Here is a 16,270-nt window from a genome sequence, read left to right on the forward strand (position 1 = left end):
CAAAGTGGCAAAGCAAAAAATGCTACCCGAAACTGACGATCCTTGCCGATCGTCTAATGAGCCGACGGCCTACTGACGGATCGCCTTGCAATCGGAATCAATGTTCATCATTTAGTCAGAGGATTTCGACATCCAGCATCATGCAGTATTTGATAGTCCTCGAGAATTTCAGGAATCTCTACTGACTAATAATTAGCCTATTTAACCACGCCTGGCGCTGAGTTGTGAAAATGGTCTCGTCGTCCTTTATAGTTAAGACAGGCCGCAGGAATCAGGAACAAGGTACCAGTCAACCAGTTTATTCCACCGTCCGAAATCGATGGACCCACCTAAACCGTCACAAACAAGGTCATCGATTTTCCACGGACGATCCGTTCGATCGCCGGGCTGCCTAGTGGCGCTCCTCGGATGAAGTCGTTAAAATACAATTATACACACCCGACACCCGGCCGGGTCCTCTCCCGGCGGGGGGAGGCCGCACGCAAATCGGGGCCCCCAAAACGTGGCCCGATTATTATCATTAGACATTCGCGCACAAATTGGTGCGTCCGAAAGGCGTGTAATTTACGGGACGGCCTGAAAACATAAGCCAAGGCTTAGTCCGAGGGTTTTTCCTCCATTCCTTCGCGCCACGTGCGCCGTGTGTGTTCGCGCCCCCCCGTGAGTTTTCCCTTCGTGGCCCGGCTAATCGGCGTGAGGTGGTCGGCTATTTAGGTTCGCCGTTTTTTCTCTCTTTTCATTTCATTTTCTCGCCACTTAAGCTTTTCGAGCGGGAGCGGGCGAGCTTTTTCCACGATTTTTTTTGGCCATTTTTTGGGCCACGGGTGTTAGGCGCGGTACTTTGCAGTTATGCTACGCTTTGGGTTACTCGCCTTTTTTGTTTCGTTTACTTTTTAAATGTTTCTCAATCGGTGCTCCCAAATCACCAGCCAGCCAGGGCCACGAGACGCAAAGCGTGCCCGACCGTGCTGCGATCCGCTGCCTATGCGCCGGGGTTGTGTTAATTGATTTTACTCGGCACGGACTTGCCTCCCCACCTGGTTCCGATGCTGGTTCCTGACGGGCTGGCTGGCTGGCTGGCTACTTTGCTGGGTTCCCCGGCGTGCGCGATGGATTAATTATACGTTCAATTGAGCTAGTTGTTAAAATGGAAACACCACGTCAGTCCGAGCAAGAGCGGTCCAATCCAGTGCCTTCCAAACAAGAAGAAGTTCCATGGTTCCCCACACGGACTAAATGCGTGAATTAAGAATCTTATCCCTATACGTGGATGAAGATCGATTGCACCAAGCGTAGCCGTAGCGATGGAATGCCCTTCCGTCGGCAACGCGCGCCACGCGTTCCCTCGGACGGTCCCTCACAACATCTGCTTCGCTTCTGCGGAAGTGGGCAACTGAATCAGAACTAGAGAACGGGGCAGAAGGATCCATTTACGGCGCCGCCACAGGTCGGAAGTACAGGTGCGCGGTGGTGGAGCACGGAAAAGAGCCGGTAAATAAACTCCTTAATGATCATAAACTTCCCCAAAAAGATCGTTCAAATCCCAACCCAACCATCGGCATCGGGAAAAGCATCGTCGATGGGCAGACGCGAACATAACGGGGCAGACGCACGGTTCGGGCTTGCGCGCGTCATAATGAGCGTTTCTTTCCGATCGCAAACAGTCGTAATTGTTATCATTCGTTCGTTTTTGGTTTTATTTGTTTCCATTCACCTTTCGAGAACCCGTACTTTTGGTTTTGTTCTTCGTAATGACCCTAGAAATGGAGTGCAGTGCGTGATGCGCGCAACAAGCGGACAACCAAGAACCCGGAAGACGCATCCGTGCAACCGTCGTCGTCGTCGTGCGCGCGATCGCTTTCGAGAACTTTTGCTGCATTCGGTTCCGTCTTCCGGACGGAAAACCGGACTTTGGGCGGGTGCATTTGTTACACATAAGACCTCGTTTACTAGCCTTGCTCCTTCAGCGGACGGCCTGTTTTCCCTTCTTCTTCCATTGGACGACACTTCGTTTTGCGTTGGTCCTCGTCCGTGCCGTGGCACATGGGGAGACGCTTTTCCATACTGTGACCACACGAAGCTACAACCCTTAACTAGCGCGGACGGAGCCGACGCGGCACGGGGTAAAACAAAGCCCTTCGTGGTACGTAAATGTGTAATCGAAACCGAGTGAACCAAACAACGTATAAAGTGGAGTAATATAATCGTGATAGGGTAATAGTTCGCTCATAAAAACGGCCGGGTGCAGCGTTTTAAAAGGTGTAACAATAAGGACATAGCTTTCATAATATTATATTAGTTGGTTTTAGTAGTAGTAATAGTAGTAGTAGTAGTAGGTAGTGTTTTTTCGTGTAGTAGTAAAACAAAATTATTTTGTAACAGTAATAAAACAACTAAAGGGAAACCCCGGAAAACAAACAAAAACCATAACTGACCGTAGATGGCGTAACGGGGTGGGTCGCGGACACACCTAAACACGGACAAGACACACAGGACACAAACAGACGGACAGACAGATACACGTACGGAACACACGCGCACACCATCACGCATCTCGATCCGGAATCCGAGAGACGGGCGGACGACGGTCAGCAGGGACAGGACTTTTTCTGGTCAACGTCAGCCTTACTGCTACCGGCCAGCGCAAACCGTTCCGAATCGGCGACCTCACCGGTGTTTAGCAGTTTGTCATTCATTAAAATCTACAACACAGAGAGAGAGAACACCGTTAATCGAAGGCGGCGACGCTGCTTGCGAGCGCGACCCGCCCTACTACCTACCTTATTGACTAACGATTTGGCCGCTTCCTCGATGTTGACGTTCTCCTTGGCCGACGTCTCGAACCACCCGGCGAACCCGTGCTCCTTGACGTACTCATCCAGCTTGGCCGGCGTCGTGACGATTCCCTGCTTCTGCTGGTCGCTCTGTATGCCGGAGTAACAGGACAGGACAGGCGTGCGTTAGTCATCACCATGGCGACTCAGGCGACGACGATGCTCACCTTGTTCGCTAAGAGTATGCACGGGATCGGTTTGCCGTCTGGTAGCTGCACTTTCGAGTCGAGGTCCTGCTTCCACTTGATCACCGCATCGAAGGTGGCACTGCGCGTCACGTCAAACACGATGAACGCACCGACCGCTTCCTTGTAGTACACTCGTGTCATGTTACCGAACCGCTCTTGGCCTGGGGAACGGGGGATGGGAAAAAACTCGGGTCAGAGATGCCAAATCGATGTCACCGCCGAATCGAATTACCGGCAATATCCCACAGCTGCAGCCGGATGATGGTGCTCTGGTCCCAGTTGAGCACCTTCAGCGCAAAATCCACCCCGATCGTGGCGCGATAGTTTTGGCTAAAGAACTGGTGCACGTACCGCTTGATGAACGACGTTTTGCCCGTCCCGAGCTCACCGATGACGAGGATTTTGTAGAGATGCTCCCGCTTCTCGGCCGGTGCCGTTCCTGCCATGTTTGCCTGCCGACACAGAGACAGAGACAGAGAGAGAGAATGTAGCGCAAAAAGGCTGATTGCAGAGTGTCTGATGCACTCGCGGGGCAGATAAAAACACCCGCCACTCAAGGTCACCAAGATGAAGGTCAATGGTCCACACAACCCCCCCAAAAAAAGCCTAATCTCTGCCATCATCTGGGCGAGAGACTTTTGATAAAGAAAATTTACGACCTCTTACGTCGGGATCATTCATTTGGGATGCACTTGCATTGCTGTGCAGTTTGTTGTGCGATATTTAGCTTGGCGCCCCAATGCCTTGGCCTGTCAAGCTGTCAGTTTCGTTCCCAAACAGAATCGCGCCCCACAACGCACCGAACAACCGAACTGGAAATGAAGCGCGATAACCCAATTTCTGCTGTGCGCCGATCCGATGACGTTTGGTCCGATCCGATAAGGACTCCCGCGGAAGGAATCGGGTTGAGCCTCCGACACTAGTAACACTGTCACAACCGCACGCACACGGATGGGGAGGGGGTCGGATGCGCATCGGGCCACCCGGCCAACTTACCACTTCCCGGTCGGTGGCCCCCTTCTCGAGCAGTAAATCACCGTGCGGGGGCATTTTGCTGTCGAGATAGTCGGCCGATTCTAGCGAGTACTCGGGGCTGGTGGACTCGAGCGCACTCGACAGCAGGGACGACGCTTTGCCGGTGAGCAGTTCCTCCTCCTCGGGCGTGTAGAAGGTCGGCTGCTCAACGTACGCTATGCGTCGCCGCGACCCGTCGCCCTGGCTGTCACTGGCCGGCTCCGCGCCGTCGTACGAGCCCCCGAACGAGGAGAACGTCCCGGAAAGGGCACCACTGCCGCCGCCGCCCCCCTCGCCGACTAGGGGCGCCGTGAGCGTCTGACCGACGACGGACTGACCGGCGATGGTGGAGGTTCTATCGGGGCGTACCTGCGTTCCGATATCGAACACGATCTTCGGCGCCGGGCCGTCGTCCTGCCGGCCCGAATCGGCACTGCTTCCCGCGGCGGAAGGTCCTCCTTCGATCGACTTAAATCCGGAATTGTTCGGGTTCTTCAGACTGTTGCCGAGCTGGTACGGTTTGGACGCTTCCTGCGTGCGCACCGTCGTCGTTGTCGTCGTCGTTGGGCCTTCAGCACCACCACCACCACTGCTGTTGCTCCCTGCTGCTACTTCTCCGCCTGCACCACTCTGCTCCACCGTCTGGTCCTTGCTGGCCTGGCCTTTGCCGGTGGCACCACCTCCCTTCGAGCGGCCTGCTGCTGCGGCGGCTCCCTTCGATTTCCTCATAAAATCCTCCGTACTCTCGTCGCCGCCGACGACGACCGACGTTGACACCGACGACGACGCCGCAGCGGTCGCGGCCGAGGGGGGCGCTAATGGGTGGAAAAACTTTTCCCGTATCGACAGCGAACCGCGCGGGGACGGTACCGGTGGCGGTGGCAGCTCCTCCTTGCCCGAGCCGAGTTTCTCGATCGAAAACTTATTGATCTCCGCTATGTAGTCACCGCTCAGCAAGCTCGACAACCGCTGCTGATCCGCGCTAACCGTCGGCCGCGACTGCGTGACGCTCGACTGCTCGACACCGAATGATTCCTTCGCGATCGCGGCGCCCGATTGCGTCGTCGTAGTCGCCGTCGCAATCGGTTCTGCTGCTGCTGCCGGCTGAGGGAACGGACTAATTGGTTTAGCCGACGATGACAGCGACGACGATTCATTCTGGGGCGATTGACGATGAACACCGCCGCCGCCGCCGCCAGCGCTCCGAAGCCGACCTGCGGACGGTACATTATCAGGCGGGCGGACGAGACCGAGACCCGCCATCGGTGTGTTAGTAAGCGCAGCAGTCTCCCCCGAGAAGCCGATTGGTGCAATGGCCCCACCGGCGCGCACTGCCAGTGTAACTGAAAACCGGAAGAAGCCTTACCATTACTGGTTTCAATGTTCGTCGTGGCCGGGCCACCGCCGTCACCGCCGCCGTCGATGATCTCGATGTCGTCCGTGTTCCGGGTGAGTGTGATTTTCATTTCGGTCCGCTTGGGTCGCAGTGTCCTCGGTTCGGCTTCGAGCTGCCGGATCAGCAGCGACACCGCCGGTTGCGGTGGGTCCACCGACGTACCCTCGTCCCCATCCATAGCATCCGGGTACAGTTCCGACTCGGACACGTTCAAGATGGCCCCCTCGGGCGTTTGGCGCTTGATGCTGAGCGGTGTCTCGAGCGTTCCGGACGATACGGCGTCCGCTTCGGGCTCCGCGCTGGCGTTGGGTGCCACCTTGGACGATTTGGCTCGCCCGGCCAGCTTCTTCATGAAGCTGGCGGCCCGGCTCGGTTTGCGGACCTTCTTCTGGCGCGCTTTCCCATCGGCGGCCAACATGTCCTCGTCCGACCGGGTACCACCCAGCACCTCCCGCGGGTCCTCCTTGATGGCGGGCAGACTTTCGGTGGACTTCAGGGTGGCCGGTTCCACCGTTTCGATCGGCGCCGCTGGCGGTGATGGAGTGTCCGTGTCGCGCTCATTCTCCGTGACGACACCGGCAGACTCGCCCTCGACGGCGCTGGATTTCTTGGTCCGCCGTACGCCCGGGATGAGCTTCTGAGCGTTGCTGCGGATCTTCTTGAACGAGAGGCCACTGCGCTTCTTCTTCGGTTTCTTCTCCGGGGTGGCGGGCGACACATCCGACATGTCCGAGTCGGCTACGGTAATAAACTCGACCGGACTGTCCTCCGAGTCCACTCGGGAGAGCGATGATCGTGCCGGTGATCGGTCCATCCCGCGTGCTGCAGATGTTGATGGTCAGGTTTTGCGCGGATGTCCCCTTGCTACGGGGAGCCCTCAACCGACGGGAACGACGGAAACGTACCTCCTGTGGCCGACGGATTGTCGGTTTCGGGGCCTCTCCACGCTAATGCGATTAGGTGGTGTGTCGGGAGCTCGACTTGTCGTCGAGGCGAGCGGACGAAACCGTCGGCACCACCAACAGCCGGAATCAACTGCACAAATGAAAGCGAAACACGACGCAGAACTCGGGCTGCGTTCCGTTCCGGCTGCTGCTGCCGTTCGAACAGGTTTCACGGCGTACGGTATGGGGGCGATGTGTTACGCCCGGTAGTGTGTAAGGTCCATGTGGCCTCAGATCGGAGGGTATCGGATTTCGTCGTCGTCGTTCCTCGGAAAGCTCAAATAGAGCACCGCGCTGCCAGTGACGCCTTCCTGATTCCCGTGTACGGGTACGGTGGGTGCTGGATTCTCTCGGTCGTCCCGCGTACTGCGCACTCTTACCGCTGTTCCTCTTCCTAGCTTCAGCTTCAGCTCGATCGCGCGACAAGACTAACTCGAGCACATCCGCGCCGGTCGGGGCAAATCTCTCACAATTCGGTCTCGAATTGTTTCGTCGGCCACGGTGGGTTAGGTTTCGCGATTCATCCGCCCCGCGAGAGAGCGAGAGACCGAAGCAGATTGCTTCGGTTCCGAACGGTGCGCACATTCCGAGACGCGCATTATCAGCGCACCCCGATTGAGCCCGACTGATCACTGTCCTTGATCTTTCGGGGCCAGGATAGATGCCGTTCAATCGGCAGGGACAAAAAGTGTCCTCCCGGCCGAACGGAACAAAAACGTGGGGCCACAAATTCCGATCCGCTGATGAAATCCGGCTCGTTTGACTAGCCGAGGCCTATTATCATCCAGGCTCCTCAAGATCGAACGTGGGTAGATTTACGCAATCATCGGAACAGTGCTTGCTCGGGAAGGATCACTCGGGAAGAAGCCGTTTTTGTTTGCCGATCGATCCGAAATGATCGCATCACTCACTGAGAAAGTGAAGTAATTAATTTTCGCGTCATTAGTGCATGTAGTGGCTGTAACACAGCCATAACATCAGATAAGCGTCAGCAGCATCAACACACACAGCCGATTGTCGACGTGAATCAACCTCACGGTGCAGATGCAGATCATCATCGTACAGTTCAGCAGACTGCACTGGCGGGGGTGTAACTCAATACGGCCGTTGTAATTATATCTAAAGTCAATTGCAGCTGGTTTGCTTACCACAACACACGTAAAAACGTGGCAGAAAAGTCCCGCCCGGTACCGCCTGGTCCCTTGGCCGGGCCACGATCCACGCCAATGGAGACGCGGGCCAGGAAATATCGTTCCACCACACGGTGCTGAACGCTCTTGGGAAGCCGAATGCCACCGGCGGCAACGGTTAAGTGGCTCCCCGGGTTGATCGCGGGCGGCGGACGGTTCTCGTGTGAAGTTGTAATACACGGCTGGCTTACCTTCCCAGTGGCCCAGCCTTCTGTTAATAGCGAAGCCTCAAAAAGTCAACCCCAGGTTTGTTCCCGGCCGCCCAACAAAACGGTCGTGCGGGCGGGGAGTATGTTAGCATTTCTCCAAGGCTGCCATGGCCGGCCAGAAGATGATGCAACGCACTTACGGCGATGAAAGCACACAAAATGGTCTACTTTCGAAGACGACAGCATAATTATCGCAAGTCCGCCCGGGTTCCGGTTCGGCTTGCGACATTTCGTCAACCGGCCCCAACGATCGCCATCGAATAATCGCTCCGGCGAGCCCAAAATAGGTCTGCTGGCAAAATTATTACCCTTATCAACTGCGCACTGGGCGCAGGAAGTCGGGGACGAAGTTTTGTCATCTTTCCGATTCTGATTCTGGGTGTCCTCGTGGCTGTTATTTCATCGCGATCATGGGCGTGACCTCCACCCGGGGGCCAGGTTCAGCAATGGCTGATGTCACATGATGGCCCGCCGGTGCCCCAGGAAGAGCTGCCTACGATTGCGCTCCTAATGAGGCACGGAGGACAATAAAAAATCGATCGAGCTCGTTATGCTACCGGACCGGACCAGCAGTCACAGACATGGTGCGGACATGGGAAAGAAAACATCTTTTTTCACCCCGTGTCCCGGTTTAATCAAGCAACCAATGATAAGGGTACAACCCAGACAGGACCCATCGATGATTTTTTCAAATTCCATCCCATTAAAGTAGGCGGCCGGTTACAACTTTACTAGCTCAACTTTACTTGGTTCACTTCGATTCAAATCGGAAGATTCATACAAAACTGCCCAGTGGCTCAGGCCTTTCCGTTACATTGTCCACCGTATTTGAGCGGCAAGGCACGTGAGTCAAGCCACAGTTCGCCATGCATTCTGCGAACAATTCAAGCGCAGAAATAGGTAAACATTCGCAAAGCCCGTACATGATGCAGTTCACAGCAAGCGTACTGGCCGATAACAGGGGCACAAGATTGCACTCAGATTCAAGGCAGCGAATGTTTTATCGTCCCACAGGCCACACTGCGGCAGTAGCTAATGTAAGTTGACAAAGGAATCGTTTCTCACTTTCGCAAAGACGCAAAAATAGTACAACACGCGGTATGACTCACGCCGTAGGTTGCTTAGTTGCTGAACCGACTGGTTGGCGATTGGAGTTGCAGAGTAAACAATAACAAAGAACCGATCAGGGCTGGACATTGACGGGTGGCTTACGAACTTTCCGAGGATCACTGGTTGGCGAGGATATCGAACGCTCCTCAAGATGTACCTGTTCTGCCGGTGATTTGTCTCCGGTTTCCCCAGCAACGGCACCACGCACCAAAGGTAGCAGGATCCGGAGACGCGATGACTGCCGGCGGAACCGTCGAAACGTGGTCCGTCGGCCGGGGGTTAGCTTCGCGCTGTCCTCCTCACTGTCTCCTGACCCGTTGTTCGTATGGCGCCTGGCTGCGGCCACTGCCGTGATGACGGACGTAACCATCGCTATCAACTAACCGGCCAGCACGAGCTCTCCGACGAGCGGAACCCTTCGCGGCTGCAGCTCCGATGATGGTGCTGCGGAGGAAAACTACACCACACCGCGCTCCAATCTCAGTGGCCACACTTCACAGCGCGCATTTGCACACGGTGACATCGTTCTACGTTCGTTCCCGTTCCTCCTCCCCCCCGGTAATGCATTCGTGCGTCTCATTTCTCCCGTAGGGCAATGTTTGCTATGACTCTCGATAAGCCCAATGCGCGGTCTCTTAGCGTCCCGCGCACGGCCAACTTGGATAGTGCGCACCGACCACACCGCGGACCGGAACGGCGGGCGAAGGTGGATTGTCGTATCGACAGTGAGTTTGTCAAAGTTTGAACGTACCTTCGAATGGGTCACCAACAGCGCTGCGGCGAGATACAATCCTGCTAACGAGCGATGACCATTGGAGTGTTGCACCAAGGTGCACCACCCGGGGACACAACACAAGCGATGGACACACAACCGAATCAATGGCCGCTGGTCCTGCTGCTGCTATCGGGACGGACACGGCGCAATCTTGGGACGGCACTGGAGCGCTGTTTACTGGGCCACGACCGCGCGGAAAGTTCAAGCGGTCCACGACACCACGACACACCTCTGCGAAAGCGCTCGAACCTCTCGCCCCCGGAGAACGTAGAACACGTTTGTGTGGTGGCCTCTCTCCCCGCTGGAACCGACGGTCAATCGGATCGTCAACGAACACTAGCGAAGCAGCACTGGCGCGATGGTGGTGCACACGGACCCATACGGCGCTCTCTAGCTCTGCTCTAGTTGCTATCGCACGGCCCAAGACAAATACTACGGTGTACCCTGGTGCGACGTCACGCGTAGCGGCCCCTGATAAGCCCAAGCTAACCCGGTGGTGGTGAAGCCCGGGTGCAGAGCGACTCTTTAGTCATCCCATCATCGTCACCATCGTCTGCTCCTTCCACCGGGGCGCACATAAACTTGCGATCCTTCGACACCACCATCATGCCACCGATGCGCCCGGGAGCACGATTGTGGACCACCGGAACTGTGCCGGAACAAAAGGTGAAGGTCAATCAACGCGAGTGTGGCGGACAGGGTTCAGGGCACGCTAGCGAGCGTGAAAGCGAAAGTGATGACCGGCCCGCTTCGGAGCGCAGGGACTGAAGGATCTTATCTTATCACGACGCTGGCTTGCACTCGCCACTGACCGAGGCCTACAGAAAAATGAAAGCTTCCTGGTTGGTTCCTCTCCACGTATCGAGCCGGAGTGTTGAGTCCAATTCAATTTACTAACATGCAATCTTTCCTTTTTACGAAATAAAGTTGGGACTCACCTTGCTGTAGGGACTCGCGGCCCGCAACCCATCCGAAGAAACCATCGTGACGGCGTGAATCACTGCCAAACTGCAGACAATCACTGAATTTGGCCACAATGGCGAATACACTAACGTTTGCGGTTAGTGCGAACGTTCCGATAGCCTAATTGTTCCCATTTTTTGGTGATACTCGTGGCATGTGTGAATCACTGCGTCACGCACCGAAAGCCGCAGTCCACCTGGTCCGCGGTGGATCTGATGTTTTGATTGCGTATCGTACGCACGCACCGGCGAGTGATAGAGATGGCACAACGCCACAGCACATCATTTGCATATTGCAACAACCTTGGTCAGTGCGCCCGGCACAACGTTAACCGCACCGAACCGATCCGACGTAACCGGGATTTTATTTGAGGCATCCTAGTAGCCCTTGGTAGACGCACTTGCTATTCGTGAAGTGGAAAGTTTTGCGGTAATCAACTTTGCATTGAACTGGCATAAAGTAGCAGTGAAGTTGGACGCTTGTCATTTGAAATCGATCCGCGCGACACATGCGCTCCGTGGGAAACGCCGTGCGAACTACCAACGAGAGCGGCAGCATTACGCTCCGAAGAGTTTTTCTCCGTTCACAGAGACAGAACACTGATTGCAAATCGATTGCCATTCCGTGCAACTCAATATGTGTTTCATCAGGATATTGCTTACTTACCATTACGCACCATTGAATTGGTTCGCTGGAAACAACATAACGTGCTCAACATGGCCATGTGTGATTTAAAACTATGGTTTTCTTTTATTCCTAATAATTGGTTGACCATTTCTGGATAAGCCCTTCCGTTCGGAATTAACAATTTTATGCGATATATAGGTCCACCCGAGGGTAGACCCGAAGACTTTTTGTGTAGTATACTATAGTATACTCCTACAGTCCTTCTTTCGTCCTTTGATCAGTTAACGCTAAAGGAATCTCTGATCGACTGATACACTTTTTTGAAAAGCAGCGTCCGCAACCGTCCGTCTTAGTTCAAATTCCGGTCGTAGGCAGATTCGAACTAAACGGTTTTTAACAGGGAGGGAGCAATGAATCCAATGCAATGTCGTTCCGGCGTACAACACTAATCAACACTAAAGGAACTTTGAGCGCTTATTATTACGACTTTGCAGCCAATTTTTGGTGACTTTACTTCGGCCAGCTGCCAGCTTTAACGTTTTGAACCCCTAGAGAAACCTGTGAATGCCGTGGGCAAAGGGAAACAAAGGGCATTCTAATGCACGCTTCTGGCTTTGCTCCTATCCAACAGATAGTGTGATACATTTTCGTACGTTAGGAACGTAACCATCGTCGCCGGGACGACCCGGGTCAGGTTCGGACCGAGACCCTTATAGAATCCGCGCCACGATTCATATCTGAGGTGAAGAGAGAGAGAGAGATGCAGAGAGAGAGAACATTAGAATTCAAAGTAAAAACATTACTTACTATGGGGTGTTCTGTTTGCAGGTTTTCTTTTTTGCTTAATCGCATTTTTTACCATTTTTTTATTTGTTTTATTACTTTTTATACATTCACCTTCGGTTTGAAAAAAAAACGGAAACATAGTTTATCCATTACGTACGAACGCCTCAAGAAAATAGTGACGGGATAAAGACTTGGATACAGTAGAAAGACAAGAACGATAGTAGAGAAAAATCGCTACACTTAAGGGGACTTAGAAGGTAGTAAGTAGTCTAAATCAAAACGTTTCACTTTTGGGTACAAATTATGGTGCATTCGGGGATCATTAACAAGGGCATCATCATCATGGGGTTTGGTTTGCTCCGCTTGTCCAGGTTGTCTTTTCGGTTTCGTGTGTAATTGCTTCAAATTGCTTATAGGTTCTCTTGATTGACATCGTTTTTCATTATTTCAAATGAACTGCAGGTGAAGAGTTTAGCTACCCCGTGGCCGTTCGATGCAGAAACTGTAGGGACTATCATTACATTTTCGAAACTCCTAATCTGCTCGTCGGGTTCTGCCCATTTTTGCGTTTGAAAATATTGTTGTTTTCCACTCCGCTGAAGTCTTTGAAGATTTGTTTTTCCTTTGCTTTTTGTTTCAAATAAATTACCATAAAACAATGCATGGTTTTTGGAGCTGCGGCGTAAAATAATTTCATTCGGCTTCTACCTCACTATCACATTACGGCGGGACCTACAACAACAATTCCTACGCGTTCGTGTGCTTGGTGCGTGCGCTGTTTATACAGAATTTGCATTCATGAAAACAACTCTCAACCACCGAATCTGTTATCAGTGGACCCCGCCGGACCAGACGGACTGATAATCGTTAGGGAGTATGTACCGGCTTCTGTTGGTTATTGTCGAAAAAAACTACACAATACTCTCGGCGAGCAAAATGGCTTCTTTCGCGGCGCAACGGCATTTTTTCTGCGATTTGATTTCAATTTCGGTTCAATTCCGGCTCAAAATATTTCATTAACAATTTAAACAACAGTGGGACGCACTGTTCACTTACTGAGAACTGTTTTTGGGACCTCTTTCGTATTGGCGCAATGAAATCATCGACGAATGGCCGCGCTACTAATGATAAATCAGTGCCAAATAAAAACCAGCTGCACCAGTGACAGCAGAGTTAGATAACAAGACGGTACAATCGATCACGTGTCGGGTCGGCTTTCTATCGCTCGCCGCTGCAGGTGCCCTCATGCTAAATGAATGCTGTGAATTGACCGACTATCGTAAAATGAAGCTTATCGGAACGGTACTCGAACGGAGAAGGAAGCGCGACACACATGTGTATAGATAAATAAGTCTCTTGTACTCGGGGAGCCACAGATCGTTCGATCGATTGTAATAATTAATTGTACCATCCCTCGGAACAGCGATTACTGTGGTGCCGGGATCATGTGTAGCTTTGTGTAGAATAAATAGTTTGGGGGTTGTGACGGGGCTCCACTGCGCGATGGAATTGAATCGAAAGCTTACAATCTAAAGAATATCGTAACCCCGATCGGAAGAGATCACTCAGGATCTTGCGGCCCCCGGGGAATGGAGGAGACCCGTCGGCTCCTCGGAAGCGACCGCAATAAGTGGATTGTCGGGTTCCGGATCGTCGGTTTTAGTGTTTGGTAAACTTTTCATAAATCAACATCACCAGGCAAATGTTCGGGGTAACGTGCACCAGATACGGCATGAGACCTTTATAGAACCCTGACACCCGTTCGTACCTCCATGTCTGCTTTACACAGTCCCAGGTACCCTTGTAGGTGTGGTTCTGGTCCTGGAGGCGAGCTCGGATCACCTGGTACGGGTATGTGCCGGCCGCAGCGATCAGCTTGGAGATGGCGGCGAACGTTAAATATTCAGCGGTAGTCTAGTTGAGGTGAACATGGAAAGAAACACGTAGGAAAATCCGTTAGGCAACCTGATAAACCCCAGTACCCTCGCAGTATATGCAGCGACCGGGTGGAGCTGTTACCAGTTTGGAGTCGATTGGTCGCATCCGCTTCTGATTGTACTTGTTCTTCATCTCTTCGTAGGTCATAAACTGCAGTGCTCCGTGCGATACACCGAACATTCCAGGTATGAATCCCTGAAAACGAATGAAAGGTGGCCGTATAGTTTTACGACCCTTTCGCTTCCCATCGCTCTCATACGTACTCGATAGAGACCACGGATGCCTTCCGTACGATAGATTTTTGTGAGCCCATCGACCATACCGGCATAACCGGTACCGGAACCGGCTTTGACACGATCGTCGCACTGTAGACACAGCCTAGTCTTCACCACCCAGATCGGATTGGTCATGGCCAGCGTCAGTACGCCCGCTTCGGCTGCGGCCAGCATGTGCAGTGACGGTCCCAAGGGCTGTGCCGTATTTCCATCCTGTATCCACGTTTTGATGGTGTTGTAGCTGAGGAAAAGAGAAAGATTGCACCGTCAAGCGCAGTGAGAATGTGTCGTTGTTTCACACTCCCTGCCATAAAGCGACCACTTACAACATAAAGTAAAACCCCCAGGCACTGCCCGAGCCCCACATGTTCGGTGTGACGCCTTTGTACAGCCCACGTACGCCTTCCTGGCGGAAGATGGTAAGGAACGCGCTGGTAAGCCCGCGGTACTGTGGAACCGAAGCCGTGCGGCCATCGTTCACCGCAAAACGAATCTTGATCAAATCAAGCGGATGCAACAGAAGGGTGGATGTGACACCGCCGGATATGCCGGCCACCAGGTGTTCGTACTTGACGTGAGCTAACCATCCGAAGTTGCCACCTCCGGCTCCGGCAGCACCGGCCTTCGCCGCCGCGGCTGCTACGACTGTTTTGTGATTTTTCAACGTCGTTGCCATGGTGACGGAACGCTGCACGATCACTTGTGGTTTCTTCTCACACGCGCGACACGCTCTCACACGTCCTTCAACAAACGGCAATTAGTGCTACAACCAACCGTTAGACAATTCTACACCAGAATTACGAGGGCACCACACTTCTGGTCTGGTGATCCAGTGCACAGGGTTACAAGGTGTACAGGAGCGCAGAGGGAGATGATGATGTGCGATGAAATGATGGGATGGGAAGTTTTGCTGTTGCACTTTAAACTCAAGTAGCTTGATCGAGGAAGGCGACTACTTGCTGTTATGCGACGACGTACGGTAATGGACGATAGAAAGCAGACGTAAGACAGAAGAAGGATTGTTTACAGAAGTTGCTTATGTACATTATATACAGCGCGGATATCAACCGAGCAACGATCTATTTCCGGGCACGCGGCGGTGTGTAGTACTGCACCAGTTACGCTTTCCATATATCCGATCCGGCAGCTTTCCGTCGGTAAGGACACTGTGTTATTGCGCGTACAAGCGTCTGCCGTGGAATGCCGTGTGCTCCGGCTGGTCCGGCGGTTGTGTGGGGATGCTGCTGCTGCTAGTGCGCGTTAATTTGTTCGTTCGTCCGTTGCTGACAAAGCGACGAGCCGGACTACTACAAAAAACCGCTACTACCGCCACACCGTCTTCCCATCTAGCGGCTGATAAGGGCGGTCAGATATGACGTAAACCCGTGCGGCGACGTGCACCGTTCGTATGTAGTTGTTGCCACTTGCCCACTTTTCTTGTTCCACGTTAACATGCTCCTCATTTTGGTGCGCTGCGCGATTCCGGATTTATAGTTTTGCACGTTCGAATGCCACTCCAGGACACAAATTCTTCCTTTCGCGTCTCGCGGTTATCGCAGGCCAGGAGGGTCTCTATTGGTCACACTATTTTCTCTTCGTTAGCACTTTGAGGCGGTTGGTGTTTTCAAGGTCGACGGCGACGGCTACGGTAGATATTGATTATTTGCTGAAGCTCAACATAGCAACAGCCGTATCTCTGCTTGCTGGGACCGTCGTAGGCTTGGCAGGGTATGTCGAAGCTTTCATTTCCAAACACTCCACACAATTTCCAACAGCCAATTGTCGTCGATTTGTGCGATTCTCTCGATAATGTGCAGCACCGTAGAAAACTACCGACACGAAACTATGATGGAAAAGCAGCGAGCAAAAAGATGATGAAATGCTCACTGTTCAGTCGTGTCAGGCGACGGATGAGGAAATCGTTGAACCACCGAACAAAAGGTGCGACCCCGTGACAGCCACGAGCCGTTTACAGTGTCTCACTCGAGAGCTTCAAATCAGGTTGAGCAGTTTGTCGCCAA

At 53.2% G+C, this 16,270-nt stretch overlaps 2 protein-coding genes across 7 annotated transcripts; both read right to left on the reverse strand.

Moving 5' to 3' along the window:
* Nucleotides 1-1,688: 1,688 nt before the first annotated feature.
* LOC131206250 (ras-related protein Rab-32) lies at nt 1,689-10,704 on the reverse strand. Of its 6 annotated transcripts, none has more exons than XM_058198728.1 (6): nt 5,403-6,246; nt 4,406-5,250; nt 3,255-3,474; nt 3,002-3,183; nt 2,781-2,924; nt 1,689-2,702 (listed from the first exon to the last, which is right to left on the reverse strand). In XM_058198728.1, the coding sequence occupies exons 1-6, from the start codon at nt 6,244-6,246 to the stop codon at nt 2,589-2,591; spliced, it is 2,349 nt and encodes a 782-aa protein (XP_058054711.1). In that variant the 3' UTR covers nt 1,689-2,588. The 6 variants fall into 6 exon arrangements, with proteins under 6 accessions (XP_058054711.1, XP_058054710.1, XP_058054709.1 ...); XM_058198727.1 differs by having other exon boundaries at nt 4,022-5,250; XM_058198726.1 differs by having other exon boundaries at nt 4,019-5,250.
* Nucleotides 10,705-11,372: 668 nt separating this feature from the next.
* Nucleotides 11,373-16,147, reverse strand: LOC131205950 (mitochondrial folate transporter/carrier). Its single transcript, XM_058198271.1, has 5 exons — nt 14,576-16,147; nt 14,238-14,490; nt 14,056-14,169; nt 13,805-13,950; nt 11,373-11,987 (listed from the first exon to the last, which is right to left on the reverse strand). The coding sequence occupies exons 1-5, from the start codon at nt 14,923-14,925 to the stop codon at nt 11,846-11,848; spliced, it is 1,005 nt and encodes a 334-aa protein (XP_058054254.1). The 5' UTR covers nt 14,926-16,147; the 3' UTR covers nt 11,373-11,845.
* Between the last annotated feature and the right edge of the window lie 123 nt (nt 16,148-16,270).

Source organism: Anopheles bellator, chromosome 1 (assembly GCF_943735745.2).
Source record: "Anopheles bellator chromosome 1, idAnoBellAS_SP24_06.2, whole genome shotgun sequence".
NCBI lineage: Eukaryota > Metazoa > Arthropoda > Insecta > Diptera > Culicidae > Anopheles > Anopheles bellator.

Bases quoted from the DNA above. Each gene is read 5' to 3' on its own strand.
- LOC131205950 (XM_058198271.1), bottom strand. From the start codon at position 14,925: ATGGCAACGACGTTGAAAAATCACAAAACAGTCGTAGCAGCCGCGGCG. The intron at 14,491-14,575 runs GTAAGTGGTCGC...TCTTTTCCTCAG, and splicing joins TGGGGGTTTTACTTTATGTT to CTACAACACCATCAAAACGT. The intron at 13,951-14,055 runs GTAACAGCTCCA...CACCTCAACTAG, and splicing joins GACCAATCGACTCCAAACTG to ACTACCGCTGAATATTTAAC.
- LOC131206250 (XM_058198726.1), bottom strand. From the start codon at position 6,246: ATGGACCGATCACCGGCACGATCATCGCTCTCCCGAGTGGACTCGGAG. The intron at 5,251-5,402 runs GTAAGGCTTCTT...TACCGTCCGCAG, and splicing joins GAACATTGAAACCAGTAATG to GTCGGCTTCGGAGCGCTGGC. The intron at 3,184-3,254 runs GTAATTCGATTC...CCCGTTCCCCAG, and splicing joins GCAGCTGTGGGATATTGCCG to GCCAAGAGCGGTTCGGTAAC.